This window comes from Panthera pardus, unplaced genomic scaffold (genome assembly GCF_024362965.1).
Source record: "Panthera pardus isolate Hobbes unplaced genomic scaffold, ASM2436296v1 HiC_scaffold_15, whole genome shotgun sequence".
Classification (NCBI taxonomy): domain Eukaryota; kingdom Metazoa; phylum Chordata; class Mammalia; order Carnivora; family Felidae; genus Panthera; species Panthera pardus.
The window spans coordinates 86,218,613-86,246,402 of NW_026526710.1; the positions used below are offsets into that span (position 1 = coordinate 86,218,613).

Genomic DNA, 27,790 nt, shown 5'->3' on the forward strand with positions numbered 1-27,790 from the left:
GTCGGAACTGCACCCCCTCTGGCCGTGGCTCCTGTCACGGCGACATTTCTGAAAAACGGGCCGGTCATGCAGGAGGCGGTCCCCCACTTTCTCCCCCAGCGTTTCTTCATGACGCACCTTTGGTCAAGACATCACAGACGTGATGCTGTGTTCTCGTCGTGTGGCTTTTTAAAACTTATTTTGAGAGAGAACGGGAGCGTGGGGCAGGCAGAGAGAGGGAGAGAGAATCCCAAGCAGGCTCAGTACTGTCAGCACCGAGTCTGACACGGGCTTGAACTCAGGAACCGTGAGTCACTTAACCAACGGAACCACACAGGCGCCCCATTATATTTTTTTAGTTTCAAAAACCTGTCTTACATGTCCGTTAAGATGCCCCTGAAAGAATACTATTTTCAAAACGTGTCTATCTGTGCATGAATTTCACAATTCGTCAGTCTGAGGGTTTGGGTCCGGAGGTGGAGAGGAGAGGGGTCGGTCCCGGCCGAGCAGGACGGCTTCCCCGTTCGTTCTTGGGGGGATTCGCACGACACCGGGCCCGGGGCCCCTGGAGAAGGGCTCCCACAAGCATCCCAGAGTTGGGGGGCTTCCCTCGCTAACCCACAGGCGTGCACGGTTTCTCATGGCTGAGGCACTAGGGAGTCCGGGATTTTAGTTAAAAGCAAAACAAAACCAAGTGAAAACTTTGGTTTATCTTTTGGAAACAGAACTTCTGTAACCCACAGCAGCTAACACACAAAATTTCCCAAACCCCTTATGGTTGTTGAGGTCTCCGTGTGGCAAGAAGTAATTTCTCAGAGTTTCTTCAGCTCACGTTAACAGGTGTTTATTCTGGTAAAACAATGAAGTGTAAATATACTTCAACAGGCTGTTCAGGGACAAATTGAAAATTCTTTGCCTTGTGAGTGAGCAAACCAGTGCTCTAACCATGACCTGTGTTCCACTTTCTCTTACCGGGAAAGCCGTCCGGTGATAACGCACTGACCCTGCTCAGCCCCTGCTCAGGAAGCACTCACGCACGTCGCCTCCGAGACGCGACTTTTGCTCTGTTTGGCTCGCGGTCCACAGACCAGAATAAAGTAAGACACCCGTACAAATATCATTAAAAGTTTATTATTTTATTTCAATATTCAAGAACAGTGTGTACTTTCCATGAGACCCCCCCCCCCCCCATCACAGCGCACGCTGACGGGGTGCGTAGCCACGAAGAGAGATCACTCGGTGAGCAGTCGGCTCAAAGATGTCGAGTGTGTGTGTTGAGCAATTTGGAGGTTCTGTTTCTGGAATTTTGTACCTTTTTTCTACCCCCCCCCCCCATCGTTGAGGCTAGGTATTAATAGACACTACATTAAACCCACACCGAACAGGAATTAGGACAGGATTACGCTCACTACTCCTCATCTGGGTTCTAAGGGGGCGGGGGTGCCGGTGTGGGGCTCTTCGGAAGGCCTGTGAGAGATACGCTAAAATCAAAAGGTGGGTTCAGTATGTTAGGAGGGGCGCACAGGAAAGGTCAGCGCGCGTTAGAAGAGACACAGCTCAGAGGAGTCCCCCTCTCCGCTCGCACGTCCGGGTCAGCGATTCGGGAAGAGAACCCTCCGAAGCCTACCGACTATGCACGTCTGTGTCTGGGATGCGGGTGGGCGGGACGCTACCCGTCCTCCCAGGGTTAGTGTCTGCTGTGTGCCGTGCCGTGGTAAGCATACCGCCGGTCACCTCCCGCGGTGACCAGGGTGACGCCGCGAGACCACCCAGAAAACTCCTCCAGTCCCGCTCAGACCCTCCTGCTGGGCTCTGGGGGGAAACAGGCGGCTTGCGGGGCCGCTCTGGCTCCCGCTGCGCCATCACCTAATGTCCAAGAAGACCCTGTTTCCTGTTGGGGCCGCAGCCCAGCCCAGGTCTGCCTCCCTGTTCCCCTCTCCGCCACGCCTGAATTCCGCCAGCCGGCCGTGGTGGGCAGCCGCCCCCGCAGGCGCCCCCTCTGCGCCCACCACATGGGACTCTCCACAGCTGCCCGCCCGCACTTCACATACCGAAGCCCCCTGTGCCGCTCCCGACTGCCTAACCCTGGAGGGAGAGTGAGTGTGTGTTAGGAGGTGAGCAAGGGCAGGGGAAGAAACCAAAGGAAGCTCGGATCAACAGTCCTCACCGCCCCGCACGTGTCTCTGTGTCCACAGCAGCGTCGCCACGGCAGTGCCCGGGAAGCCGAGGGATGCCGAGTCAGCAAAGCGAGTCCAAGGACGGAGGGTGAACTTGGAGGCACGCCGTGCACCTGCACCACAGTGCGGCGGGGCCGCGTCGCAGGGGGATGAGAGTCCCAGGGCGTTTATCTTCAAACTCAGGGTCGCCGTTTAATTTTCTGTCTGCGTTTTCTCCGTTTAGCTGATGGCCGGAAATTGCCAGTAGGATGCGGCGTGCCTGCCCCTACTGTGTGCACAACTCAACGGGCATTAGGCAAGGGGGGTTTGCTACAAGTAGGTAATTTATGTGAACAGTATTAAAATCTTAAGGCAGTTATATTAAGAAGCTGAGGACGGGATTCTATCACAAAAACGGGGCAGGGCTTCAGCGTCTAGCCATGGGTGATCCGGAACGACTGTCTCTTCCTCCCTGAGAAAAGGAAACACGCAGTTAGGTGGCTCGTACGGGCAGCCTCGGGCATGCGCCCCGCTTGGGTGGAAGCCGGGCCACAAACCAGCCGATGCGGGCGCTAATTGCCCACCAGGCAAGGGCCAGACCCTGCAAAGTCATCCCCAGGAACAGTCCTGTTCACGCTCTGCCCCGCCTCACCCATAAAACCAGCTGCCCAGAGGGGTCGTCCATAGACTCGGACATCAAGGTCCTAAAACCACGAATGGACGTATTTTCCGGACGAACGATAACCCAAATTGGCGATCGCCGAGGTGGCACACAGCTGTGCAGAGACCAGTGGCGGAGAGGGGGCTCGGTTGAGACGTCAGCTCCCCAGGAGACGGGGCCATTTGTGGGTCCAGATGCCACTTAGACGGACCCGGGGCAAACGTACCTTTCTTTTGGCATTCACATTTTTATTCAAGGTTTAGGCTCTTTCTCCTTGGATTCCCCTTTTCTTCTTGGATTATGAACGAACAATTAAGTCACCTCTCAAAGATTTCCTTGAGACTGCGAGCCCCCAGAAAGCAAGATATACATGAAACATCCTATTTGCCCAATGACACGTGCACTGAGCCCACCCTGACCTGTTCTAATCACACGTTTGCCACGTTGCCCGACAATATCAATAATGGGAGCGCTAAAGCCAAAAACGCCTTACGAACAGCACAGTCAACAGAGTGAGGTGACGGTTCTGATTTGTCAGGGTTTTACGTTTCAACTCACTTGTGGGATTTTCTGTTCAGAAGCGAAAACGCTTATGGAATTCTAGCCTCTGAAGTATCTGAAGGAGTCACCGGAGGGGGCCTTTCTCCTACACCTGAGCCGGGTCCTAGGGGCCAGCCCCCCACCCGTGTGCCTGGCTCGCCTTTGACCACCGGCCCTCAGCGCTGCCCTCGGGAGGAGCCAGAACAAGTGCGCACTGGCTTCACCGTTCTCTAAATTCCCAAGAAACCCACCTGCGGGCGTCCCTGTACAGTGTGATTTATTCCCGAAAAGCAGCAGAACCACTGCTCTATAGAGCAAAGCCCGTCTGTGCTGAGATGGACCAAGTTCCCCACACCCCTCGCAAGACACCTGGCTTGAGGCCCCATCTTCACTTCCTGATGGCTCCTTCTGAGATGGACACAACGGTGGACATTTGGTTTTGTTTCCTGTTGTTGTACCTACAGCTTACGGAGTGTCTCCCGTGAGCAAAATCCATTACATCTGTTTCCTCTGAGGAAAGAGAAAGCCGATCCCGGAGGCAGGGATTCTTAGCTTCCCCGTTTTACAGTCGGAGGAGCCAAAGCACAGAGACGTTGAGTTATTTCCCCAAAGTCAGTCAGCCAAAGGCGGAGTCGGGTTTAGAGCCAGCACCCCTGCTGCGTGGGTCTCACGCTTTTCTCTCTGTCGGGTTTTTAGCACGTTTGAACCGACTGATGTCCAGCGCTTGGTCGGCCCTGGGCTCGGCCGAGTGGATGAGGCTGGCCTCACTAGGAGAAGGCTGGCCCGAAGCTGAGTCGTGGGCTGGGAAGGAACAGGACCTGCCGGAAGGTCCTGCGCCCTCTCCCCACTTGTACCCCAGTGCAGGGAACTGTTTCAGCTGCGTATTTGGAAATAGCGAACTCCAATTACATTTTGATTCCGTTCCCTGACGAGTGGGAGAAATACAGTGCTCTCCACCCAGTTTCCAACCAACGAGGAAGGAAACAGCACCACCGTGACTACCGGGAGGTCTCCGCCATCGCCCCCTCCCCCCCCCTCCCCGAGCCCTTCTCACTTCTGGAGGGATCGTTTTTAATCTGTCACCGCACTGCGGTGGCTCTTTCAGCAGCATGTGACCGTAGTCGGCCAGTTCGCAAACGTTTAACGTGGTAAAATCTGATCAAAGCCATATGAATTGAAATTGGAAGTTTCCCTGGGTCTGTACAGGAGTTTTAAAATTTCTAAACCACTTTGTACAGAAAGAAATTCGTAGGAAAAGTGCTGAACCTACAAAACCCAAATGGGCCTCAGGCTTGTGTTAGTCGTGAACCGTAAATGTGCGGGATAGACACGGGGCTCTCTCGGTGGGGCTGGTGACCGGGCTGGCACACAGGCACGTTCCTTAGACAGCGGTCCCCCTCGGCCTTCCCTGTCCCCCGGCCATTCCGTCCGCGGGATGAACGGTCACCACGCCGGAAAGCACAGGAACTGCTTTCCCCTAGTGGGTACGTCTGCATCTCTCCGACGAGGGGGAGGCCTTCCAGTTGTGCACTTCCGGGCTCCGACCCGACCCGGGGCGCTCTGGGGCAGGAAGCCTTGGGGGGAGCCCAGGAGCGGCGTGGGCACCGTAGGCAATTCAGACGCAGGCGAGGGCACGCCTGGCCAGGCTCTGGGCACCTAGGAAGCGCTGCTCTCCCGGACGCGGCTCTGGGTTTGTACCCGGGGCCTCCACGCGGTGCTTTTCCTCACCTTCTCGTCGCCACATCTCAGAACTGAGCAAAGGCATCGCGATGACCTCAGTTACTTGAATGTGCGGGGTAGGATTTGTCTTCTTACTCAGATTTGCTTTAGAATTGACCTTGGGGAGAAGATCCTGCCTGCACTTTACCTGACATAAGACGACTTAGCAAGTCAGTTGGTGACCACTCACTTCACAGATTTGAGCCTTTTCCCGGATACGGCTGACTTTCCTCAACCACAGTCCTGCTTCCCCTCACCTCTGTGTGGGCCCAGCATCCGCCGAATCTGGACTCGCCGTGGCGGGGGAGGGGGGGATTCCACACGCACGCGCTCACTGGGCCGTTCCCGCCGCGTGTCCCGGCCACCGGGCACACCACTCATGCGACCCCACGATGGCCAGTTGGGCCACACGCCAAATTATCCCGGCACAAATCGTAAAACGTCGGCGTGTTACGAAGCCATCAGCAAGCTCACACAGGTCGGAGGCCTCGTGTCAACGGCGAGTCGGGTTGAGGAGCCTCGTGCTTGGCTGGCGGAGAAGCTTGACCTGGAGCTTGCGGGAAGCGTGGGTCCCGCCTTTCAGCCGCCCAGTCTCTCGGGGCGACACCGCCGAGCCACGTACAGCAGGACCTTTTAACGTTAGATTAACTTGTTCACTGGGACCCCTCGCGTGGTCTGAGGACAGGCGGAGAGAGGCCGACCCCGTTCTCATCCGCGACCAAGAACACCGACAACGTGCAGTTTCCGTGGAAACACACGCCTCCCCCAGGATGTGACCACTGGCCTGAAGACACAAGGTGAGGAGGCCGTCATGTGGAATAAGAACCCGGGATGCTTTGTCTGCGATGGCTGGACGCCGCGGACGAGCACGGACGGAGCAGGTGCGCCCGTGCTGGTGTCTGGGAACCAAGCCCAGACCATCACCCCCCCTTGCGGCGACCACGTCTTCCGTGTTCTACAGCAACGCTCGCTCACCTTTCTTTCATCCAAGAAAGATAAAAGTGAAATCTTTCACGATTTGTGGTTCTCTCGGCAGGGTGCTGCGCGCATCGTGGGGTTTTGTGCCTTGTCTGATGCCTTTCCTGCCGTGACACAGGAACACTGTCTTTTACGTGCGGGCATCACACTTGTTCAGGTCGGACAAAGGGCGGACCGGGCCACCTTGCAAATACTCGCGGCTGGTTGTTCAGAACCGGCTCTGGCGCCATCAAGCAAGGAAGGGGACGGCCTCGTCTGCATTCAGAGTGGAAACCGGCTCGTGGTGCTACTCTAACGAGAGTGTGTGAGCACACCGGCCAGAGAACGGTGCTCCCCGGGGCCTTCAGTCAGCCTGGGGACTGTCCCGCACTGCCCAGAGGGGCGATGCGTCCCCGCTGGGGCCGTCCCTCTCCTTTTCCAGCCGCGGGCCCTCGAGTGCTGGCTCGGCCACCAAGACCCCGCGTGGGTGCCGCGGACACCCCAGCCCCACTTTCACAGGTCTCTGCCAGACCCGCGCGGCTGGCCCCTCGACGCGCACACGTAAGGTGTAGGTGTCATGGGACCCAGGTGGCAAAGCCCTCGGGAGGTCAGAGGGCCCTCTGTGGGGGGATCCCCGTGCCTCACCCGCGGTCTCCCCTCAGCCGGGAGCCCCCTGGGTGTGAGGCCAGCTCCGCAGCCTGGTGGGGCTCTCTCCCTGGAGCCGTGAGCAGCTCTCTGGGGCGCGGAGGCCCGTGCCCCCCGTGGGCCCTGCCCTGCCTCTTCCCTGTAGCACCCATCTTTTTCCGTCCCCACCACGAGAACCCGCTCCTCTGGGAGGCTGTGGATTCATCTGTGCGGGGGACGGTCCTGGACCCCCAACAGCACACGGCAATGCTCAACAAGCCCCTGAGCCCGACGAGAATTGTGTGATCGCAGGGATGGGACGCCTGGGCAGCCTCGGGCCCCTGACTGTGGGCTCACGGCCTGCCCGCGCTGGGAGCAGCCCTGGGGGCGCAGACCAGTCACTGTGCCCACCCCCGGGGACAGCGGCTCCCGTCAGGTGGGTCCCGTGGCCCAGGCCCTCGGACGTCCGGCTCCCAGGCAGTTACAGCCTGTTCACGGCAATGTTCTTCCTGCCCTCCGGGACCGACAGTGAACCCCGGACGTGACCGTGAGCCACGACAGGGGCCGGGAATGAACAGAGGCCAGACGGGGCCCTCCCACAACCCAGGGGCAGGTGGAGGTCTGGATCCCGGCCCAGAGAGGGGGGCTGCGGGGCTCTCTGACCACCTGCTGTCCTTACTCTGTCTCCCAAGTCCCGTCCCGGTGTCCGGGCCTTGCTGAGCTCAGGCGCTAACAGATGGTGGCCCCTGTGACTCCAGCGTCCACATCAGCCAGTGCGGCTGACCCCCGTGTGGCCTCTGGGGGGCTCTGCCTGATGCAGTGACCTCCCCTCTGTTCGCTCGGCTCCTACTCCTTCCCTTGGGCACGTGGGACCCTCTGCGTGTCCTCAGGCCCCCGAGGGAGCCCGGCCCAGCCCAGGGCTTGCTCACATAAGCCTGGAGAAGGCCCGCTGAACCGGCCAGCCTGGCAAGCTAGCCCCGAGGGAGAGGCGGTGTGGAAAGGCTGCAGGCCCCCCCAGGGCCCCCCACCCGCAGCCCCGACGCACCCCTGACGTTAAGAGGGGCTACGTTACCAGTTTGAAGATTTTGGAGAGCGTGCCCTGGGCGTCGGCCCCCTTGAATCCCTTGTGGGCTGCAGCTCGGCCCCCGTAGCCAAATCCCGGCTTCTGCCCCTCAGCTCCCTGCAAGAGAACAGACGGCTCTCAGGGCGGCGCCTGCAGGGCCACGTGGGGCGCGGGGAGACCCCAGCACCGAGCCCCACTCCGCTCCTCACTGCAGCGCTGGCCCAGCCCCGGCCCCCGCGTGAGGAGCCGTGCACCCAAGTGCTGTCACTGAAAGACCAGATCCCTTCCTCACGCCGTGTGGCTTTCAAGAGAAGTGCAGCGCGTCAAGCAAAAGCCTTCTCCCCCCACGTCTGCGGAAGGGGGTGGCTCGTGTCCCTGGAAAGGAGGCTGTGGGAGGGCCGGCGCCTGTCCTGGGTGTGGGGAGGGGGTGGGCGGGGTCCCCGCCTGCTTCTTCGTGCAGACCCCTCACCCCTGCCCCCTCCTGCTAGAGGCCTGGAGGGTGCAGAGCTTTGCACTTAGCACTCTGCAAAATTTTGAGGCTCAGACTTTTTCTAAAGCAGAAAGAAGATCCACATTCTCTGGCTTCGAGGAGGCTCTCCCAGGAAGCACCACCCCTGGCCATGGCTTGGGTCCCTGAGTGCCGATGTGTGGCACCAGGACCAGAGTCCTCCTGGGGGCCCTGGGATCTGGGCCGGTCGTGAAGAAGAAAATGGGGCGGGGCCGGCCAGCAAGCCAGGCACCAGGGCGCAGCCTGGGCGGTCTCAGCTCTCCACTCCCTAGCTGTGTGACCTCGGGCAAGTGTCAAAACCTCTCCGAGCCTCAGTTTCCTCTTCTATAAAATGGGGATAAACGGCCCCTCCTTACGGGGTGGTCAGGAGGCTCTGCTCTGTGAACAGAGCCTGTGGGCTCACGGCGTGTGTGTCTTGAAGGGAGAAGCCAACCCCTGCCTCCAGCTGCCAGCGGCCCCCCTCACTCCTCACTTCCGGGTCTGTGGCCCAGGGCAGTGGCCGCTGACGGCTGAAATGTAAGAATATCTGTGTCCCTACGACCGGCGTGTTTTCCCACGTGCTTGACTTTCCTCTGCGATCACGAGGAGGGGTGGGGCTCGGGGTGTGCAGACACGGTGAGGTGGGCATTCACGGTACACGCTCCAGCCTCAGGTGCGACACGGGGGCCAAGCAAGCTGCTGGGTGTCGGCGGAAGGTCGCCGGCAGCCCCCCGGCTCTGTCCTCGGCGGACAGGCCCCGAGATTTCACCGTCGTGCCAACAGGACGTGGGAGACTCCGTGCCCCGCCCCCCAGGAATCGAGTCGACAGGACAAAACCGTCCTCTGATGGAGCCCCCAGGACCCCGTGCCTCGGCCTACAGTCCTTTCGACTTTCACAAACGCGTTAGGGCTGGAGGGGACGGGGGAGCCATGCAATCTGTGTCTTGCTTTCAAAGGTGCTGGAGACGGGGTCAGGCAGGGCTGTGGCGGCGCTGCCCCGGGGTCCAGACGTTTCCGCGGACGTGCTCCCCGCACGGCCGCACACGGAGGGGCACGTGGATGGCTAAAGCGTGCAGAGCCGAGCACAGACACGTGACGTGGCGGAAAACCGCACCCCACGCGCCAGTGCTAAATCCTCCCGTCCCTGCGGCTTTTCCCCGAAAATGAAAGCTGGCGAGGACAAGATTCAAGCATAGGTTCTCAGATTAGCAATCTGCTTGACTTTTCTTCCTTTCAAATTCTTGTTCACTTATGTCTTTGGGCAACCTAGAATTTACCGAGAAACACTCAGTGTAGTTTAGAAAGAGAGTAGGGGACACTCAGAAACTCCAAGCGGGAAGACAGTCCTGTGGCTCGAGAAAACGGACAAGCAAAGGAAAAACGTGGAAGCATCTTGCTTTGGAAAAAAGAGAAATTGAATACACGTTAGTAGGAGCCGGAAGGGAGATGTGGAGGGAAGGGAAGGTCCTTTCGGTCAGCTGTTGGGCTGAGTGTGCGGGGGACGCCCAGAGGGACAGAGGTCCTCTTGCCCCGGCCACTGGCTGCGAGAGTGCCCGGGAGGCCACGCCTAGAAAGTCAGGGGGCAGACCAAGGAGTTACGGGAACAAGAGTTCGTCCTTCCATGTCGTCTGTCTCCTGCTGGCAGAGAAAGTCACACGTCAATTGGCTGCGGGGGTCAGCCCATGTGACGGTCCTACACTGTGTCACCTTTTTGGCAAATTGATTAGCTTAGGAAGAGGCTCAACTATATTCCTGTAAAATGGTGCAGCAAATATCTGCGTGTAATTCAACGTAAGAGTGCATCGGACCGAGGCAGCCGCTTCGTGGGACCCCCCTACCCCTGCGGGCCTCGCCCTCCCCCTCGCTCCCCTCCTCCTTACTGGTCTTTCTTCCCTCTTCCCTTTCTCTTTCTTTCTCTTAAAATTTATCCATTTGTTTATATGATGCTTCTTAATTATGCACCAAGTAGAGGCGGGCTCTGTGCTAGAGAATCAGGATGTGTTTCCAGGATGGACATGACTCCCGGCCTGTAGGTTAGTGGCTTTTCTTCTATTTTATCCCGAAAATTACAACTTTTGTCAAGTAAGAACTCTACCTACCATGACTACTGAGTGGAGTCTGTGGGTTTGGTTAGACTCTACCAACGGCCATTCTAGGCTGGCACAGACACCGATTTCACTGGTACCTGGAAGGTGGGCAAGCTGGCCGTTGGAAATCTTCACTGACACTTTGTTCTTAGTATTCAAAAGCCTAAAATTCCTCAAAAAGACTTCCTGGATGGCTGGATATCTACGCTGTGGCTGTTACCACACCATAGTCAAACCCCACATCTCGTGGCTCAGTTAGGCTGTTCTGAGTGTGTAACCGAAGGCAGCGTCGTGTTTCCTCAACAAGGCGTCAACCCCGGGGGGGCAGGGGTGGCCATGGAGGGTCTTCTGGCCGCGGGGCCTCCCTCGGCCAGCGCTGCACGGACTCGTCTCCCATCCCCTGTGCTCCCATCCCTCCAGCACGGAGCCGCACCCTCCCGGGGAGGGGCTCAGGTCCAGCGTGGCAAGGGGGCAGCGGCCCAGCGCTGGGTTCCCCTCGGGAGAAGCAGGTGGCCCCCCGGTGGCCGGGCCAACGGGCTTGAAGGGGAAGAAAGGGGACCGTCGGGCAAAGGAACGGAGCCCAGCGCAGGAGCTGGGAGGCTGTGAGAGCAGGAAGGAGAGGCAGCCGCGTGGACATGCGCGTGTCACCTACCCAGCTAAATCTGCTGAGGGACAGTCCTCGCCCCTGTGTGACAAGAGAGAGAAACAGACACTGTGATCAAGGCAGGAAAAAGTAAAGTCTTTTGACAAACCAGAAACACCGATCGGGATCGTGCTGAGGGGGTGAATCAGTTTTAGGACACTTGCCGCTTCCCTGGGGGTCGGGGGGGGCGGCCGGGGGAGGGTCTGGGACCAGGTGGAGGGGGAGCGCGCTGGGGACCAGCAGCACCGAGTGACCGGAGGCCCCCGGGGCCTGTTCCGGCCGGGACCACGTGGTGAACATTCCGGGGTGAAGCTGTGAGTCCGGCCCTCTTCTGGGTACGTTTAGGGATTCCGGGGAAGGCCTACGCACCGTGATAATTAACGACAACACGCGGAGGTCTTACCTTTCCTTGCGACGGAGGAGGTGTGCGCGGCGTCACCTACAAAGACACGCAGACCGGTGAGCGGGGCGGGAGCCTCCCTCCCTCCCGTGTCCCCACCTTCCTGCTCCCGGGGACCTCCTGTCTGCTGGGGGCCCCCGGGGTCTAACAAGTCACCCGCTGGCTGCCTGCCCACCCCGCCCCTTCCTGTCCTAGTTCGATGTCAGGGAACGGGAACGGGAGCGGCTCGGCAGGCAGGAACCAGCCCTCCCGGGGACGCCTGCTGCACGCGGGTGGAGACGGTGAGCCTCCTTCCCCACGGTCCTTTCCCCGGGTGGGAGGTGAAGCGTCCCCCACCCTTCAGGGCTTCAGACGGCGCACTCTCAGGTCTGCGGCTCCTAAAACTCGCTTGCAAAACATCGTCTTAAAATGCCTGCTGCAGAAACGCTCAGGGTCACAAGCGCGTGGTTTCGCTTCTGTTTTCAAACCTGAATTTGTCAGGGGCCCCTGGCCGGCTCAGTCGGCGGAATGTGCCACACGGATCCCTGTGGGTTCGAGCCCCGCGTCGGGCTCTGCGGACGCATGGGTGATGTCGTGTTCCCCCCAAACCCTGACGGCCACTCATCTTTTTATCTCTTTGGTCTTGCTGTCCCCATGGTTTGGCAAAGCCTGTGTCTTTAAACTAAGCATCACACAGCACTGTAGTCTTAAAAGCAGTGAGTTCTGTCTAGAACACAAAATTCCAGTGAGTGGCAGAGACGGTCTGTCCCTTGTGATGAGGCCCAACTCTCACGGCCGGCCTCACCCCGAGGAGGAGGGAGGCATCGCTGGGGATATAGTCACGTCCCTTGTGGGTTAGCGCCCAGGGGCCTCTGGGGACATACTCAGAGCCCCTGGAGGGTGCGGTGGCCAGCCCTCCCTGCCCCCTGTGGCTGGCACTTACGATGTTCTTGAAGAAGTGCACTACGGGGTTCTCGTCTTGGGGCCGGCCGTGCTGAGACTTCTGGGGCAGGGAGCCGTAGTGGGCAGTTCTCGCCGCGTGATGTCCATCCTGAAAGAGAGAGTATGGTGACCTCAGGCCGGGTTCCGCCTGTCGGGCCTCCCTGGAAAGCTGCCTCTCTTCTCCTCTGGGCATCTAGATTCTGTTAAAAATTTTTTTAAACATTTTTTATTTTATGTTTTGAGAGAAAAAGAGACACAGAGAGAGAGAGAGCAGGAGACGGGCAGAGAGAGAGGGAGACACAGAATCCAAAGCAGGCTCCAGGCTCCAAGCCGTCGGCACAGAGCCCGACGCGGGGCTCGAACCAATGAATGCGAGATCATGACCTGAGCCGAAGTCGGACGCTCAACCGACTGAGCCCCCCAGGCGCCCCTAGATTCTGTTTAGACCAGGACCTCACACTGGGGAGTGGCTGACCCGGCAGGGGACACTCCCGGGGCATCAGGGGACCAGGAGCATCCCGGGTGTCAGGCTGCAATGTTCTGGGCTGCGTCTCCATCACCGAGCCAGGGTCTGGCACCCCAGACGTCACATACACACCGCACAGGGGGGCGGAGTCCACCCACGACGGACACGGGGTGAGCCGGCGTTCATTCCCCAAGCTGCTGGCGTGGGTAAAGGAGAATACTCTGGAATTTTGGATCAGACCGCCACTAACAGCAGAAGACCAGCCTGTCTCAGCTCCGGGGTGGCTGCATCGCGTGAACTAGCGTCTGTTCCCCGTCAGCGTGTCAGGTCACAGGGTCCCTGGGCCTCCACCCCGTTTGGGACGGTCACGTCCGGAGCAGAGGGAAGGGCCGTGGGGAGTGACGCCCAGGGCTTCCCCACTCGGCGAGTGCTGCAGGGACGACACCGGACGGGGGCACCGACAGGGTAGGGGGAGACGGGGGTCCGCCGAGCAGCAGCTTCCAGTGACCCCACGGGCCGAGTGTTGGCCGCGTGTGGCCACCAGCAGGAGACACGGGCTCGTCCCGGCAGCGTCAGCAACCCGGGGCTTTCCTCCCGCTCGCCCGGGGACAGAACAGGGCGCAGAAGGCCCGAGGAGTCGGTGCCAGACTGCCCTACACCCGCGACGGGGATTTCCGTTAAAGCAAGTCAGACAGATGCGCTGGCGTCACTGGGGGCGCCACCCCCGTCGCTCTGTGCCTGTTGCACGAGATGGCGCTTTCTTAGGAGACACGTGTCACCAGGACGGCTGCAGCCGGCTTCTGCAGAATGCGATGCCTTTGAGGGGCCTCCCGTAAGCGGCGCCAGCTGCACCCCCGACCGGGGTGGCTGGAGTGACAGGTGCCCTGTCCCCAGACGCCCCCTTCCCTGCCTCAGAGCACCGGGCCTGCAACCCCGCGGTCGCCCTGGCCTCCGGGAACAAGTCCTGTACGTCTCCCTTTCACATCTCGTGAGTCCCTTCCCCTCCCCCGCTACTGACATTAAAACAAGAGCCGTGAGCTCCTCCTCTGACTCCTCCCTTGGCAGCCCAGACACACCTGTGAACCCTTCCCTCCACTCCCACCTCTGCTCTCCCTCCACTCCCACCCCCTGCTCTCCCTCCACTCCCACCCCCTGCTCTCCCTCCACTCCCACCCCCGCTCTCCCTCCACTCCCACCCCCTGCTCTCCCTCCACTCCCACCCCCTGCTCTCCCTCCACTCCCACCCCCTGCTCTCCCTCCACTCCCACCCCTGCTCTCCCTCCACTCCCACCCCTGCTCTCCCTCCACTCCCACCCCCTGCTCTCCCTCCACTCCCACCCCCGCTCTCCCTCCACTCCCACCCCCTGCTCTCCCTCCACTCCCACCCCCTGCTCTCCCTCCACTCCCACCCCCTGCTCTCCCTCCACTCCCACCCCCGCTCTCCCTCCACTCCCACCCCCGCTCTCCCTCCACTCCCACCCCCTGCTCTCCCTCCACTCCCACCCCCGCTCTCCCTCCACTCCCACCCCCGCTCTCCCTCCACTCCCACCCCCTGCTCTCCCTCCACTCCCACCCCCGCTCTCCCTCCACTCCCACCCCCTGCTCTCCCTCCACTCCCACCCCCTGCTCTCCCTCCACTCCCACCCCTGCTCTCCCTCCACTCCCACCCCCTGCTCTCCCTCCACTCCCACCCCCTGCTCTCCCTCCACTCCCACCCCCTGCTCTCCCTCCACTCCCACCCCCTGCTCTCCCTCCACTCCCACCCCCTGCTCTCCCTCCACTCCCACCCCCTGCTCTCCCTCCACTCCCACCCCCTGCTCTCCCTCCACTCCCACCCCCGCTCTCCCTCCACTCCCACCCCCTGCTTTCCCTCCACTCCCACCCCCGCTCTCCCTCCACTCCCACCCCCTGCTCTCCCTCCACGCCCACCCCCTGCTCTCCCTCCACGCCCACCCCTGCTCTGCCTCACCAAATACGGCATCTTCTCTCTAGCTGCACATCTCGCTGTGCTGTGGACAAGGTGTCCTGTGCCCTGCCGGCCTGAGCAGACTGCTTAGGTCGCTTTCCATACAGAGCCTCACACAAAGAATTGATCCTAAGTCACTAGAAGGATGGTCTGGGAATCACACGCTTCTTTTGTTACATGCCCAGTGAAGAGTGACTTGACTTGGGCTCCGGGCTGTAAATTGTCAGCTGCACAAGTAATCTGAGGTAGTCACACAATTACGACTACATTGATATATTTTTAGTGGCCTGGTACTAAAATGACAGTTAGCGAGTCATATTTCTATATACTAAGCAAAGAACAGTTAAAGAGGAAAATTTGAAAACACTACCACGTGCAATAGCATCAAAGAAACAAAAAGTTATGTACGAATCTAGAAAAGCAAGTATAGGATCCCTCTGCTCAATACCAGGAAAGGCTGGAGGAAGAAAGCAAAGGAGGCTTGGGTGAGCAGAGAGATGTACCATATTCATGGATGGGAAGACTCAACGTGGTCAAGATGTCAATTCTCCTCAGGTTGCTCCACAGATTTAATGTGCTTCCAGTCAAAGTCCCAGCGAGGTTTTCTTTAGATGTAGACAAACTGTTTCTATAACTATACAGAAATGCAAAGGAACCAAAAAAGCCAAAAAAATTGCGGAAGAGAAGAATAAAGTTCGAGGAGGCACATCACTTGATTTTAAGATTTCTATACAGTAAGAGTAATCAAGGGAGTGTGGTTTTAGAGGAGAGAGAGACACATAGATCGGTGGAACACACTGCATCCAGAAATAGCCCCGCCCCACCCGCCACCAAATATGATCAGTTGATTTTTGAGAAAGGTGCAAGACCATTCAACGGAGAAAAGACTGTCTTTTCAACAAAATGTTATTGGGGCAACAGCTTCTCCATACCCCCCAAGTGAACCTCAATCCCAAATCACACCTATAAAAAAGTTAACTCAAAATGGATTCTAGATCTTTATCTATAATGTCAACCTATAAAATTTTAGAAGAAAACATAGTTCTTAGACCCAACACGTAAAGAACGGCCCATAAAAAATGCTGACAAACCAGACTTGATCAACATTTAGAACTGTTGTTTTGCAAAAGACACCATTAAGAGAATGAAAAATCATGCTACAGGCTGGAGAAAACACTGGCAAACCGCACATCTGACAAAGGACTTGAAAGCAGAACATACCAGCGTATGTTAACTCAGTGGTTAAAAAAAATAACCCAGCTAAAAACGGTGGACAAAATATGGAATTGACACCGCAGGAACCAGGATGGGTGGGGGGCCGATAAGCATGTGAAAAGATCCCCAACATCATTAGCCATTAGGAAAATGCAAATCAAAGCCATGGGGCGATACGGCCACACACGTATTACAACGGGGAAAATTAAAAGTACTCACAACACTAAGTGTTGGAGGGGATACGGAACGACAAATGGTCTTGCATTGCTGGCAAGATTGCAAAAACGGTGCGGTCACTCCGTAAAACCATTTGGCAGTTTCTTATAAAGTTAACCATCTACTTCCCCTATGATCCTGCTTTGAGTGGTAGAAGGAAAAAAAAATATTTTTGGAAGTGATTTTTTTTCCTAGTATGGGTCACCATTTTTGAGGGGAAAAAGTGATTTAAGTCTTAACTGCAAACTTACGTTCATGAGAAAACGCGTCCACAAATGTTTCTTCGCAGCTCAATTCATAATCCCTAAATCTGCAAACAACCCAAATGTGCATCAGTGGGAGAAAGGACAAACAAAATGGCGCATCCATCCAGGGGAACGCCACTCCCGCCATAAAAGAGAACAAACTTTGGATGCCTGCGACAGCTCAGAGGTATCGCCACGGCGCAGCGCTGAGCAAAAGACGCCGTTCTAGAAGATTTCCTTCCTTGCGATCTCATTTATGTGACATTCTTCTAACGATCAAACCACAGCGAGGTGAGCAGGGCGGCACGTGGCAGGAGCCGGGATGGGGGAGGGGACGGGTGTGGTGTGGGTACGACGTGGACGCAGTTGGGACTGTCCTGGGGTGCTGTGGCCTCACAGCAGCTACACAAAAGCCCACCTGGCTGAAACTTCACAGAACTGGACGTGGCCGAGTGTCACTGTGGGTTAGTATCTAAACCAGAGGAGACCCGTCTAGCGGGTCGCCCCTCCTTGCTGGGCGCCTGGTCCCAGAGTCTGGCCTTCCCTCCACATGCAGCATCTCATTTCCAGGCCCGAGCTCTTGCTCCCGAGGCCGCCCTTGCCGTGAAAGCCTTCACCTTCCACACGTGTCTGTCTCCTGAGCAACGCGGTCCCTTGAGGCTGCAAGACCTCACGTGCCGTCGGACTGTTCTTTCTCCGTCGGCATCTTACCCCTTCAGCTGGATCTCACCTTTGCGGCCTCGGCGGGGAGCACGCCGCGGGGGTCGGGGAGGCCCTGGCACCAAGGCCTGTGTGATTCGAGCAAGCCGCGACGTGCGCTGGGGCTTTGATTTGCTCACATGAGAAGCCAGACGCACTGGAGGGTCTTCCTCCTAGAATATTACCACCGGGCCCGTGAAGAGCTGCCACGGAAGGAAAATCATTCTCCAGGGAGGTTTATACCTCAGGGCGTTTCCTAAGACGCTAGACCTCGTGTTTAACCTCCTTATTTTTGGATCACTAACTAAAGAGCTTCTGCGGTGAGCACAGGAAGAAACGCTGCGAAACACACCCTGGTTGTCATGGTGATGATGCCCTCGCGCAGCGGTGGGGGTGGGGGTGCCAGCTATATCTGAGCCACCCGTTACATATGTCTCTAGTTGTGGTCAAATGTACGTGAAATTTACCGCCTTTGCCAGTGTTGAGGGCACAGTGCAGTGGCGTTAAGTAAATTTACACTGTCGTGCAACTGTAACACCACCACCTGCAGAAGCTTCTATTGCCCAAGCTGAGACCCCGTGCCCATTACACACTAAGTCCCCTCCCCAGCCCCTGGCACTCGCCCTCTACTCTCTGTCACCACGAACATGACTGTTCTCGGTATCTCATCCGATTTGCCCTGCTACATCTGGCTTCCTTCACTCAACATCGCGCCCTCAAGGCTCACCCACGTTGTCGCTAGGGTCAAATTTCTTTCCGAGACTTTCAAGGCCGGATAACGCTCTATCGCACGGACACGCCGCATTTAGTTTATCCGTTCACCCGTTGACCGGCACTTGGGTTGCTCCCACCTTTTGGCCGCTGGTCCGACCAGATCTGGCGAGGCCGATGTGGTCTGGCCACATTTCCGTGGCCTCCGACACCTGGCAGAAGGGACGCCCAGACCCCGACTCCCCCCACCTCCACGGCGGGAAGCGCAGCTGCCTGGCAGGGGGTCTGAGCTCGAGTAGCGTGCGCACCGTGACGAAGGCCTGTGGGCTCTGCTGGGACGAGGGGCCCACCCGCGGCTGGAGGGCTGTCTGGGCTGCGAGGCCGAGGCCCTCGAAGCCCTGCCCCGGCCCTGCTCAGGTCGTGGTCAGAGCACGGCACCTTTGTCCATAGAGCAGCGGGAGCCCCTGGGAGCCCTGCGGAGTCACTTGAAAGATAGCGGGGTTTGGTTACTCGTCATATTTGAGTCTGTGGGGAGCCTTAGCCCTCACCGTGAACAAGGGGACCTGTTTGCCGGGACAGGACGGACGGGGATGATGCTAGGTCTGTAGGAAAGACGGGCAGCTCCCCGGGGCACTAGGGTGACCTGTTGGCCCCACGGTCCAGCTGGGGCCAGGCCGGGCAAGGGCGTGAAGGGCGGGGGCCAGGCGGCGGCCGCCGAGCGTCCCCTGTGGAAACCCTCTGAGTCTCGGGCCAGTGACTTGTCCCGGTTTCCTCCTTCAGTCCCACTGGCCCACTGGGCCGGGGCTCCGTAACAGGGGAACGGTTTTTGTCATTTAGTTTTTAAGACACACAGTAATTCTCTGATGAAGAACTTTTGTGTTCACTAAGGTTGAAAAGAAAAGGAGGCAAAACTGTTAACATTTTCCAGTTATTTCTCAAGACTGCTGTGCCCTCGCCCGCCTCTACCCCGTCCCGGGAGCTCGTTTCCTCCGTAGGAGGTTAGCGGGCAAAGGAGGGCGTTCGAAGGTGGGGCACGGGCCGTGGGTGAGGGGCAGGGCAGCGGCTCCCCGTCGGCTGAGAGCCGAGACGCGGAGACGGAGGCCCTGGGAGCCCCACCCCACATCCACAGGTCTACACCCCAGGCTAGGCCGTCTCCACACGGTATCCCCGAGGCATGTGCCGCTGGACATTTTGGACAAGAGAAATTCGAAAAAAAGAATCTACTGAAAGCATTTCGGCTAACGGGCAAAATAACGCACATTCATATAAAGAAGTCAAAATTTGAAAGGTTGTAGAAGAAATTCTACCACTTAAGGATGACCCTCGTTTCTCAGTTTGGTGAAACTATGTTCAGACCTGGCTTAAGGCGCCTAAACAGAGCCACGTGTAGGTGCCCTGAAACGCGGTCTCAGGATGCACGGGTGCTACTGTGTTCCTTTTTTTTTTTTTTGGCATCATGACCAATAACACAGCAACTCCTTGATGGCAAATAACGTCATGCTGAGAAGTTTTAAACACCATGGGAGGGAAGCCAGGGGACAAAGAGCAACCATTTCATAAATTTTGCGGGTAAACTGCTTTTTCCATTAACCTCTGTCATCCTGTTGCTTTTGAAAAACAAACAGGATTTTCCCCCCACTTGGGATAATGTCCATCACCAGCAGGGGGAGCTCATGTACTGGCTTCCAGGCCCCTTCCGCGTTCCGTCCAGACCTCGGGAAGGGATTTTTAACTGTTTTCCAATTAGCCAGGGAGCTGGGAGTTCTTAAACTGACAAGTAATAACAGGAGATTAGTTTCCACCTGACACATCTGAAGATCAATGCACATCAGGTGGGGTGAAGATTCGTTCCTTTGAATACAGTGCCCGGCTCCCGAAAACACGGAGAAGACATTAGTCTACACCACGTTTGCATTTGGATTTGATTAGAGACAAACTGATGGGAGTCATTCCCTCTCAGAAGAAAATGGTGTATCTTGAAAAAAATTAGTATCACCGTGCCTGGGGTTTTGTGGTTAGGGAAAAAAAGTTCTGGTTCTTTCTTTCTTTTCTGAGAGAGGAATTTAAAGTCGAGGGAGTCAGCCATCAGCATGTCAAGGAAGGGAATCATGGTGAATCCGTGTGTCCTGGCGGTCTGTGTGCTCAGCGCTCACGGGGCCCGAGCCCCGAGATGTGCCTGCGTGTCCCCTGTTGCACCAGGCACAGCCCAGGGAGACTCGGGTCCCCCCCTCTCACGGGCCGGGCTGGGCCTCTCACGGCTGGCCTTTCTCTTCTGGACGGGGGGTGTTGCGTGAGTGCAAAGGCGGAGCCGAGACAGTAGTGACAAATCACTAGATGCACGCGCACAAATGAAGACAGCTGGAAGATCACCCACGTGTAGACCAAGGGCTTTGATTAGCCACGGGGTCGCTGAGGAGCCCGTGTGAGCATCTGTTCTTGCCGGTGTTTTACAGCCCAAACTTCACATTCTGGTGCGTCCAGCCCCCCGTCCCTGACGGTCAAGAGTGTTCACGACCATGCGACGACTCGGGATATGTTACAATATTAGACCGTCTTTCAAAAATCACTAAGTGTGGCCCGGCTCCCTGCGGATCACGCGCGTCGACTAACACTACATTCGGTCCCTCCGCCGTTTACTCTGTCGCGCGCTAGTTCGGGGGACGCTGGCCCTTGGAACCCAGCGCGGACCTGGCAGTGCGTGTGGCAGGTATCAGCTCCGTCCTTCCTACATGACGGGCAAGAAATGAGCTCGCTGCTCCTCACAGCGGGCTCTCTCCCCTCAAGCCCCGGTTGGTGCCGAGACCTCCGACGTGCTCCCGGTCTGGCCTGTCAGCCGGCTCGCTGGTGTTCAGCAAACATCGGAGCCTGTGAAGAGAAGCCCGGAGCCGACGGAGACCCCTTGCAGCGGCCTCACTCTGTGCTACGGCCCCTGACGTCCGGCGACGGTAACGGCAGGGACGCTTTTCTTGCTGGCACTTTCCCCATTACGTAAGTCACGCAAGTTCCAAGAGTTTCTCCATGTGTCCCCCAAAGGATTCAATTTAAAAAGGGAATTAAGAGAGCGATTGTACTCGCTTTCAAATATGGGGCGTATGATTCTTACGTTCACCCTTGCTGTTTCTGGACCAAAAATGTTGCACGGCACCCTCTGAACCAGCCACTCCATTTAACAGGTGTGGCGACTGGTACCCGAGTGGAAAAGGCGCGTGCCGGCCCGTCTCTAACTTGGGAGTCTGGGGCCCGTGCCTGTGGGGTCGACGTGGGACAGAGGCTGATGCTCCCGACCTAACACTCCTCACGGGCTAGCCGGACGCCCCAAGGGAAAGGTAAGAAAGAAGAATAAATTTTTAAAACCTGGAGGTTTATTCGGTTTATTTTTGTTTAAGTTAGGAGACTTACCTTACGACAAGCTGTGAAGGTAGGATGGGCTAGAAACAGAAATGTTCTCGCGTATAAGGAAAAATTAATGCGTGTTGACGGAGACAGTTAGAGGTGTCAGCTAATGCCCAGAGCACTGGGGACCCGTGCCCTCCGCTCTTCCCTCCAAAATTGGTTCCTGCTTGTTTTGGCAACCGTGATGGCTGGGGACAAGGAGAGCAAGTCTGGTTAATGAAGCGGGATGTCTCTGCTTCGTTGTTGGTATAAAGGCTGCGGTTCTATGCACCGAAAGCTAGAAGCCAGTTCGCTTCCACTGTCCATGGGAAGTTATGGCTCCACGCGAATGACGGTCTCATCCGCGTCATTCTGTTTTGTTCCTGTCACTGAAACCAGCCCACCGACCAGCCGTCCAACAGACAAACATATCTTGGATACTTACTCGTGTAGCGGACAGGGTCGACAACATGGAGCGCTGCCCATACCCACGGCGTGGCAGGGAGGACACTTACCATTTAGAGGGTTTCCCCAGACATCTTGAGAGGGCGGGAGTCAAGGAATGTGCCCTTTGCTTTCTACCCCCAGAGAAATCTTTGCTTCTGTGGCGGTCTCGGAAAACTCAGATCCGGGGAGCCGCGTGGTTAGTCCCTTTCCCCTTTGGAGCCACGGACTGTAATGGTGTCATTATTGTCCTGAGTGGCCTACACCTGAGCACGACTTGGAATCAACACAACGGTTTTCTCTTGTGAAAGTGGTCATGAGTCCTCATACGCTCTTGCATACGATGTACTTCATACTTACGAACCGTGAACAGAGTTTACTACGAAACCTGGATACTTTTCCGCCCCTTCTCTCTTACTTCATGCTTCTTCCACGGCGTGTACAAACCCTTTACGTCCACAAACAATCTTGCTTAAATGGTTTATCCTCCTGGAGGACTTCCTGAAAGACTCTGTGCCTGAACAGCCTCCTCTTTCTATCCAAGACTCCTCTGTATACCTGCCCGGCCACACCTATTTCCTACCGTAAAACTGGCCTGTCCGGCCCCCCGCCGTCCTGTCGACCTCGGGGAGGTAAGGACCGTGGCATCTTCCTGTCCCCACCGTGGCCACTGGCCCAGGTGTCGACCCAGGTGCCACTGAGGTAAGTGGTATCAAATCCAGCGTGTGCACCAAGGGGCACAAGTTTGGGGACAAAATGACAGGTCCGACCAAGAGGCGTTCGAGGCGTCACCTTCGTCCCTTTCAGAGCGGGTCCCGGTGTGTGGGGCGGAATCCCCAGGGGCGTTGCTCTGATCCACACATCCCAGACTCCCACGGCCCCCGGGTGTTCCCAGAAACCACCGATGGACACGAGGTTCTCCTACAGCCCGTTGGGCCTCGCTCACTAGTTCTGTTCACGTACGTTTTCCAGAGGAAGCAATGATGCCATTTTGTCCAGACTTCTGCCGTGCCTCGGGAGACAGGGTTAGTTTTTGTTTCCGTTTCCGTTGTTGGCAAAGTCAAGGCATTTTAGATTTTGTAAACTGGAGAGACTTCTTTTCCGTTCGGATGATATGTGCAAGGTGCCCTGTGCAAGTTTAAGAATATGTTTGCTCCTGGATTGCCGACTCGAGTGAGTTTAATTAAAGATGCGGCTTCTTCCTTTGGCGAGAGAGAGAGAGCTGTGCAGTGGCAGCGGATGTCTTTTCTCTATTTCTGGAGGACTTTACAGGCAGACCTTTGATCCAGATGGAAATTCTAGGTTACCTGGCGATTGTCCTGAAGCGGCCTTCTCTGTGGACACTGGCAAGTCAGAGCGCCGGCCGGTGCGGGCTGCTGGCAGTAGAGTGGTGTGGGGGTTTGTGCTGTTCCTGGCATTCGGGAGGGACTGTTGCTTTGTCCCCTGATTGGAGGGACCAGCTCCAAGGTCAGCAGAGAATGAAGCTGTGGGAAACTACCCCCCGCCCGCCTCCCCTGCGGGGACGGTTCTCCCTCCCTTGGCCGGTGGTGCGGGACCGAGGCCAGAACCAGGATCTCCGGGAAATGAACTGAAATGCGAGCCTGAGGCCGTCACCCTGGGTGGAGAGACGCGGCCAGCCTAGTGTCGCGGCCCGCGGTGCCCGGTGCTCAACCCCCTCATCCTGGGAAGTGGGTGCCTTGGAGGGGAGAGCGACGGAGGTGGACCAGGGGTGCCTGTCAGGGCGGGAAGCGGTTCCCAAGTTGGGGAGAAATGGTGGAGAGTTTGCCGCCCTCCTGGGCTCTGTCTCCCATCAGCGAGCTGGTGCACCCAGCGCCTCACGGGCGTTTTAGTGAGGAGTCCGAGTGGGAGCGCGTCTGCGAGGACCAGCGTGTCGTCTCCACCTTGTCACAGGCAGCCCCCGCCCCCCCCCCGCCCACTTGCTGCAGGAAACCGGTGACGGCTCGTAGAGGAAGGAACCAGTGGTCTTCCCCGCAGGAAAGCTCCGTGCCGCACAGCTGGGGCAGCAGGCGCTGACCAGAGCCGGAGTCTGGCTCAGCACCGGTCTCTGACGCTTCCCTGCTGGCTCCTCCAAAGCGGTGGGAGGCAGGGTCGGAGGTCGGCCCGCACCGCTCTGACTTCTGCCCCTTGCAGACACACATGCTTAATGACCTCAGTGTGTCCAGCGTGCACGGTAGAGTCTTCCTGGCAGGAGCATCAGGCTAGCTTCCCGGGGGACAGAAGCCAAAACAATTTCCCTGGATGTCTTTCCTGGGCTTGGAACCCAGTTGTCTTCGTGCGCAGGTTGTGCACAAGCATGTTCGGAGCTGCGGGGTCTGGACAGTCTTCTTCGGAAGGAAAAGGCAAGTTGCAAGACGCTTTCCGGCAAGTTAGGGCCGTGGGTCCCCAAGGCGGCTTCGGTGGGCAGAACGGACCGCCGGCCCCCTCTGGGGCGAGGACATCCAGGTGGCCTGCGTGCCCCCCCCGCTCCAGGGGCTTGGTGGGCTCCCGGTCTCCACGGTTAGACCTCCAGCGCCCGCCCAAGGTGCAGCCGTCGAAATCATTCGACTCTGTCCGAGCCGTCTGTCCGGCGACGATGAAGAAATCGGACTCAGGAAACGCCAAGGAGGAGCACGAGGGAATCTCTGGAGGCCTCCCCGTGTGCGTGACGAGGGTTCTGTTCCTAACAAGCCTAGCGCACAGGAAGTCATGCCCTGATGGCTGCCGCCTCAGCAAGACTGGAGTCACCACGTGCGGCTACAGGCGTCCCCGAACACCGCCACACCGTCGTCCTCAAAGGAACATGCGCGATCTGTCATCTGACACTCTTATTTTCTGGTCGAGAAACTGGGGTCTGAGGGCAGAAACCGGTGAGCCCGAGGCCAGAGCCGGTGAGCGGCAGAGGGGGGCCTGCGGCTGCCGGGGCCACCGCGCGTCCCTCCCGGGCAGCTCAGGCCTCGCGCGGCCGAGGGGCAGGGCTCCCGGGCTGGGGCAGCACGTCCGCCCCTACTATTTCGCTCCGTTAGCAAGGGATCCGCACGGTGTGGGCAGCACTCGTGGCTGCTTTCGCTGTTGTTGATGCTTTAAGGTGAGGACGGGAGCACGGTGGTCAAATCAGAGCCACTGCCCGTGTGTCTGATTCGTGCTCGGCTCTTTTCCACAGTGTGAAGTCTTTGGTCCCTTAAACCTGTTGCGCGTGGTGGCCACCCCTCACCCTCTCCGGCCCCGGCGAGGCCCGAGGGAATGGGAGCTGGAGAGCAAGCAGGAGTGTGGGCCGTCCCCTTGCCGCCCCTCGCTCGTCCCCGGGGCCCACGTGGCGGCCACACGCGGGGCACTGGCTGCGGGACCAGGTGTCCCGCGTAAGGCTCGGCACACCCACAGCACCCTCCGGCTCTGGGCGTCTCCCGCCCCTCTTTCGTCCACAGGCCCTTGCTTCACGCAGTGATGCCAAGACGGGGACCCTGTGCAGGACCCTGTGTGGCCGGCTGTGCAGAGCGGGACCCCCAGGAGAACAGGATTTGCTGTTCTCCTCCACCGGTGTGCTCCCTGCTCCTCTCTTGGAATTCTTGCCTTTCTGACCTGCTTTTGGGTCCCTGAATACGATGCCCTCCTCGTCAGCTTGTAGCCCCCCCCTCCTCGCCTGCCGTGGTCATGCTCCTCCCTGGAAAAGTGGAGCTCTGTATTCCTAGAACAGATGTCGAGTCTCCTGGAATCCAAGAACTCCTGGTGGGGAGTTGGCTCTCGAAGGCCGGGGGCAGCGCTGGGACCGATCTGCCCTTGGATGGGTTACCTCTGATTTCATGGCAGTTTTCCTAGGCTTTCCTATCTTTCTTGGTGTATTTGCAGAGAGGCAGAGAGATCGACCACGACAGAGAGAGAGAAGGAAGAGCATTCTGGAAGGTAGGAAGGCAGTGCTCATCGACCCCGTTGGAGTTTCCAAACCACAGGGGCGGGAAGGCACTCTTGGTTCTGAGAGCTGAGAGTCAGCTGTTCATATTGTGGTTTCATCCAGCGGCCTTCCTTCCCTCCGCAAGCCTGTTTCAAGTGCTCTTGGTCACAGATGCTCAGACAAGTGCATTTTGAAACCGTTTAGTGCCGCCCTTGTGATCCTTCCCCACGGCGGGTGCCGTCAGACCTCCAGTAAACACACCCACCTTCTTGAAAGAGTAAGGGATCCCAAGCTGCTGGGGGCAGACATTCCAAGTAATGGGAAGTTCTTGCTCAGAGAGAAGACCCCAGCTGGAGAAGAGCACGGCCCTGCCGCCTGCTGAGGCCCTCTCTGCAGAAAGGGGGTTCCGGGGGGCGGGTTCCGAGGTCCTCAGACCAGGCCGCCCCACCTTCCGTGTGCACCTGAAGCACCTCCTGAAAAGCATTTCGCGTCCTGAGCACCCACCGCGTGGATCACGGACGCAACGGCCCTTGGAACTCAGCCCGTGAGGGGCCTTCGGGGTCAGCAAGGACTTTGTCGAGCCCACGGGCTGGGTCCGTGTGGCGAATTTGCCCTTGGTTTTGGCTCAGGCTCTGTCTTGGAATTCCCGTCACTTAACAGGCGTGTGAAAACGTACACAGTCGGCCGGTACTTTCCGTGTTTTAACAGCCTTCTCGTGTACGTCCTCCAAAGCCAATCCCAATCCTACTTGGACCGGAACGGGGTCTCCGTGACCGAACAAAGGATAAAGGCAGAGGAGGACCCATTGCCAGGAGCCTGCAGTGCGTCCCGTGTGCCTTACGACGTGTCCGCGTGGTGCCGCAAAGGTGCTGTTGGGCAGAATGTTTATTTCTTTCAGGTCAGGTTTTTTTGACGGATGCACAGAAGTCAGTCTGGGGTGAGGACGTGGAGGAGAGGGGTGTTGTTTTTTCTCTGCCAAGCAGTTCTTTAAAAGAGGAAAATCAACATTCCGTTGAAAGTGTCTTGACACGACCTCAGGAGCACAGCCCTGTGTTCCTCGACTTTGTATCTGGCCGGTTCCGGCGAAGTCTCGGCCTCTCCGTGGATCCGTCTGCTTCCGGTGGCAACTGTCTCCTCAGCGGAGGAGAGAATGAGGCAGGGAGGTGCCGGGTGGCGGCAGGGTGAAGGGAGCAAGCCAGCCCCGCCTGGGGCTTCTAACTCCGCTGTGGGGCTCACTGCTGTCCCGTCACACACACTGCTGTGGCTTTGGCACTCCGGTGGCTTTGCCGGGTGTCTGGGACCACACACCTCCCGGGTAGGGTGTTTGCTTTGACCGAGGCGCCGCTGAGAGAGGCCTTTCCAAAGCGAGTGGAGCAGGAGCTGAGATGCCGGCCGCCGCGTGGTCGCTCGCGGGTGGGGACTCTCCACACGCACGTGGGGACAGCGGGCTCACCGTCCTGTCCATCGTCTCCGGGCCTCGCTTCTCCACCTTCTGCATTCTCCCAGGTGAAAAACTCAGACATCCGGGTCCGGCGCCCGCTGGAGGCCTGTGGCCGCCAGCTTGTGTGTGGGCCGCCCCCACGAGCAAGGAGAAGTGTTACTCCCGCCCGACTTAGGGCCTCCTCTTTCCCGTTGCCCCCCTGCCAGCCAGACGGGCCCGGGGGCTCTAGACGCCGCAAGCAGTAGAGGACAGGCAGTGGCTTGTCCTTCGTCCCAGCGCAGGCTCAGCCGAGCCCGGGCGGGGACAGCGACCCGCCACCCGACTTCCCAAGGGCACGCGTCACGTGACAACCCAACTAGCGAGGGCTCCACGCGTGTTAGGCACTGGTTTCCAAGGGCGGGTCGACCCTGGCGCGCCGAGGCCCCCGTGGCCTTGTGGGCTTGTCCGCTGCCCCGGCCCCGCGGCCGGCCCTGCCCCGGGCATGTGCGCGGGACCCCTCTTGCGGATTCAAAGGCCCCTGGAAGGGTTTTCTGCCACCACGCCTTTCCTTTGCCTGCTTCCCCTCAGGGGCTGCCCCACTCGCTTTGGCAAAAGCGACTTCCCCACGCATTCACGACCTGCTGCGGCCCGGACGTGGCCCGTGCTGACCGAGGACGGGGAGGGCCTGGCAGGGTCGGCGCGTCTTACCTGGTACATGTTGCACAGCCCGGGCTGGCTGCGGGCATGAGAGGGCACAGGGCTCCTTCTCTGCTTGAGCCAGGGCACCTGCCGGGGGACACAGAGTGGCCGTTGAGTCCACGAGGCACCAGCGGCAAAGCCCCCAAGTCCTCCAGCAAACGTCCCCTCCTGACCGGGCTCGGCAAGCCCCCGCGCGGCGAGGAGGGTTAGCGGG

At 58.3% G+C, this 27,790-nt stretch overlaps 1 protein-coding gene across 4 annotated transcripts in view; it reads right to left on the reverse strand.

Annotated features, from left to right (window-relative positions):
• Window positions 1–1,094: 1,094 nt before the first annotated feature.
• Window positions 1,095–27,790, reverse strand: part of MBP (myelin basic protein) — a 117,163-nt gene continuing 90,467 nt past the window's right edge. The window contains exons 5-10 of one of the 4 annotated variants that reach the window (XM_053902853.1): window positions 27,586–27,663; window positions 12,239–12,346; window positions 11,320–11,355; window positions 10,926–10,958; window positions 7,709–7,816; window positions 1,095–2,607 (exon numbers count right to left, since the gene is read on the reverse strand). In XM_053902853.1, coding sequence (XP_053758828.1) covers window positions 2,563–2,607; window positions 7,709–7,816; window positions 10,926–10,958; window positions 11,320–11,355; window positions 12,239–12,346; window positions 27,586–27,663 — 408 coding nt within the window. In that variant the 3' untranslated portion in view covers window positions 1,095–2,562. The remainder of the gene's footprint in view (window positions 2,608–7,708; window positions 7,817–10,925; window positions 10,959–11,319; window positions 11,356–12,238; window positions 12,347–27,585; window positions 27,664–27,790) is intronic. The other 3 variants (XM_053902852.1, XM_053902851.1, XM_053902854.1) reach the window with 3 other exon arrangements.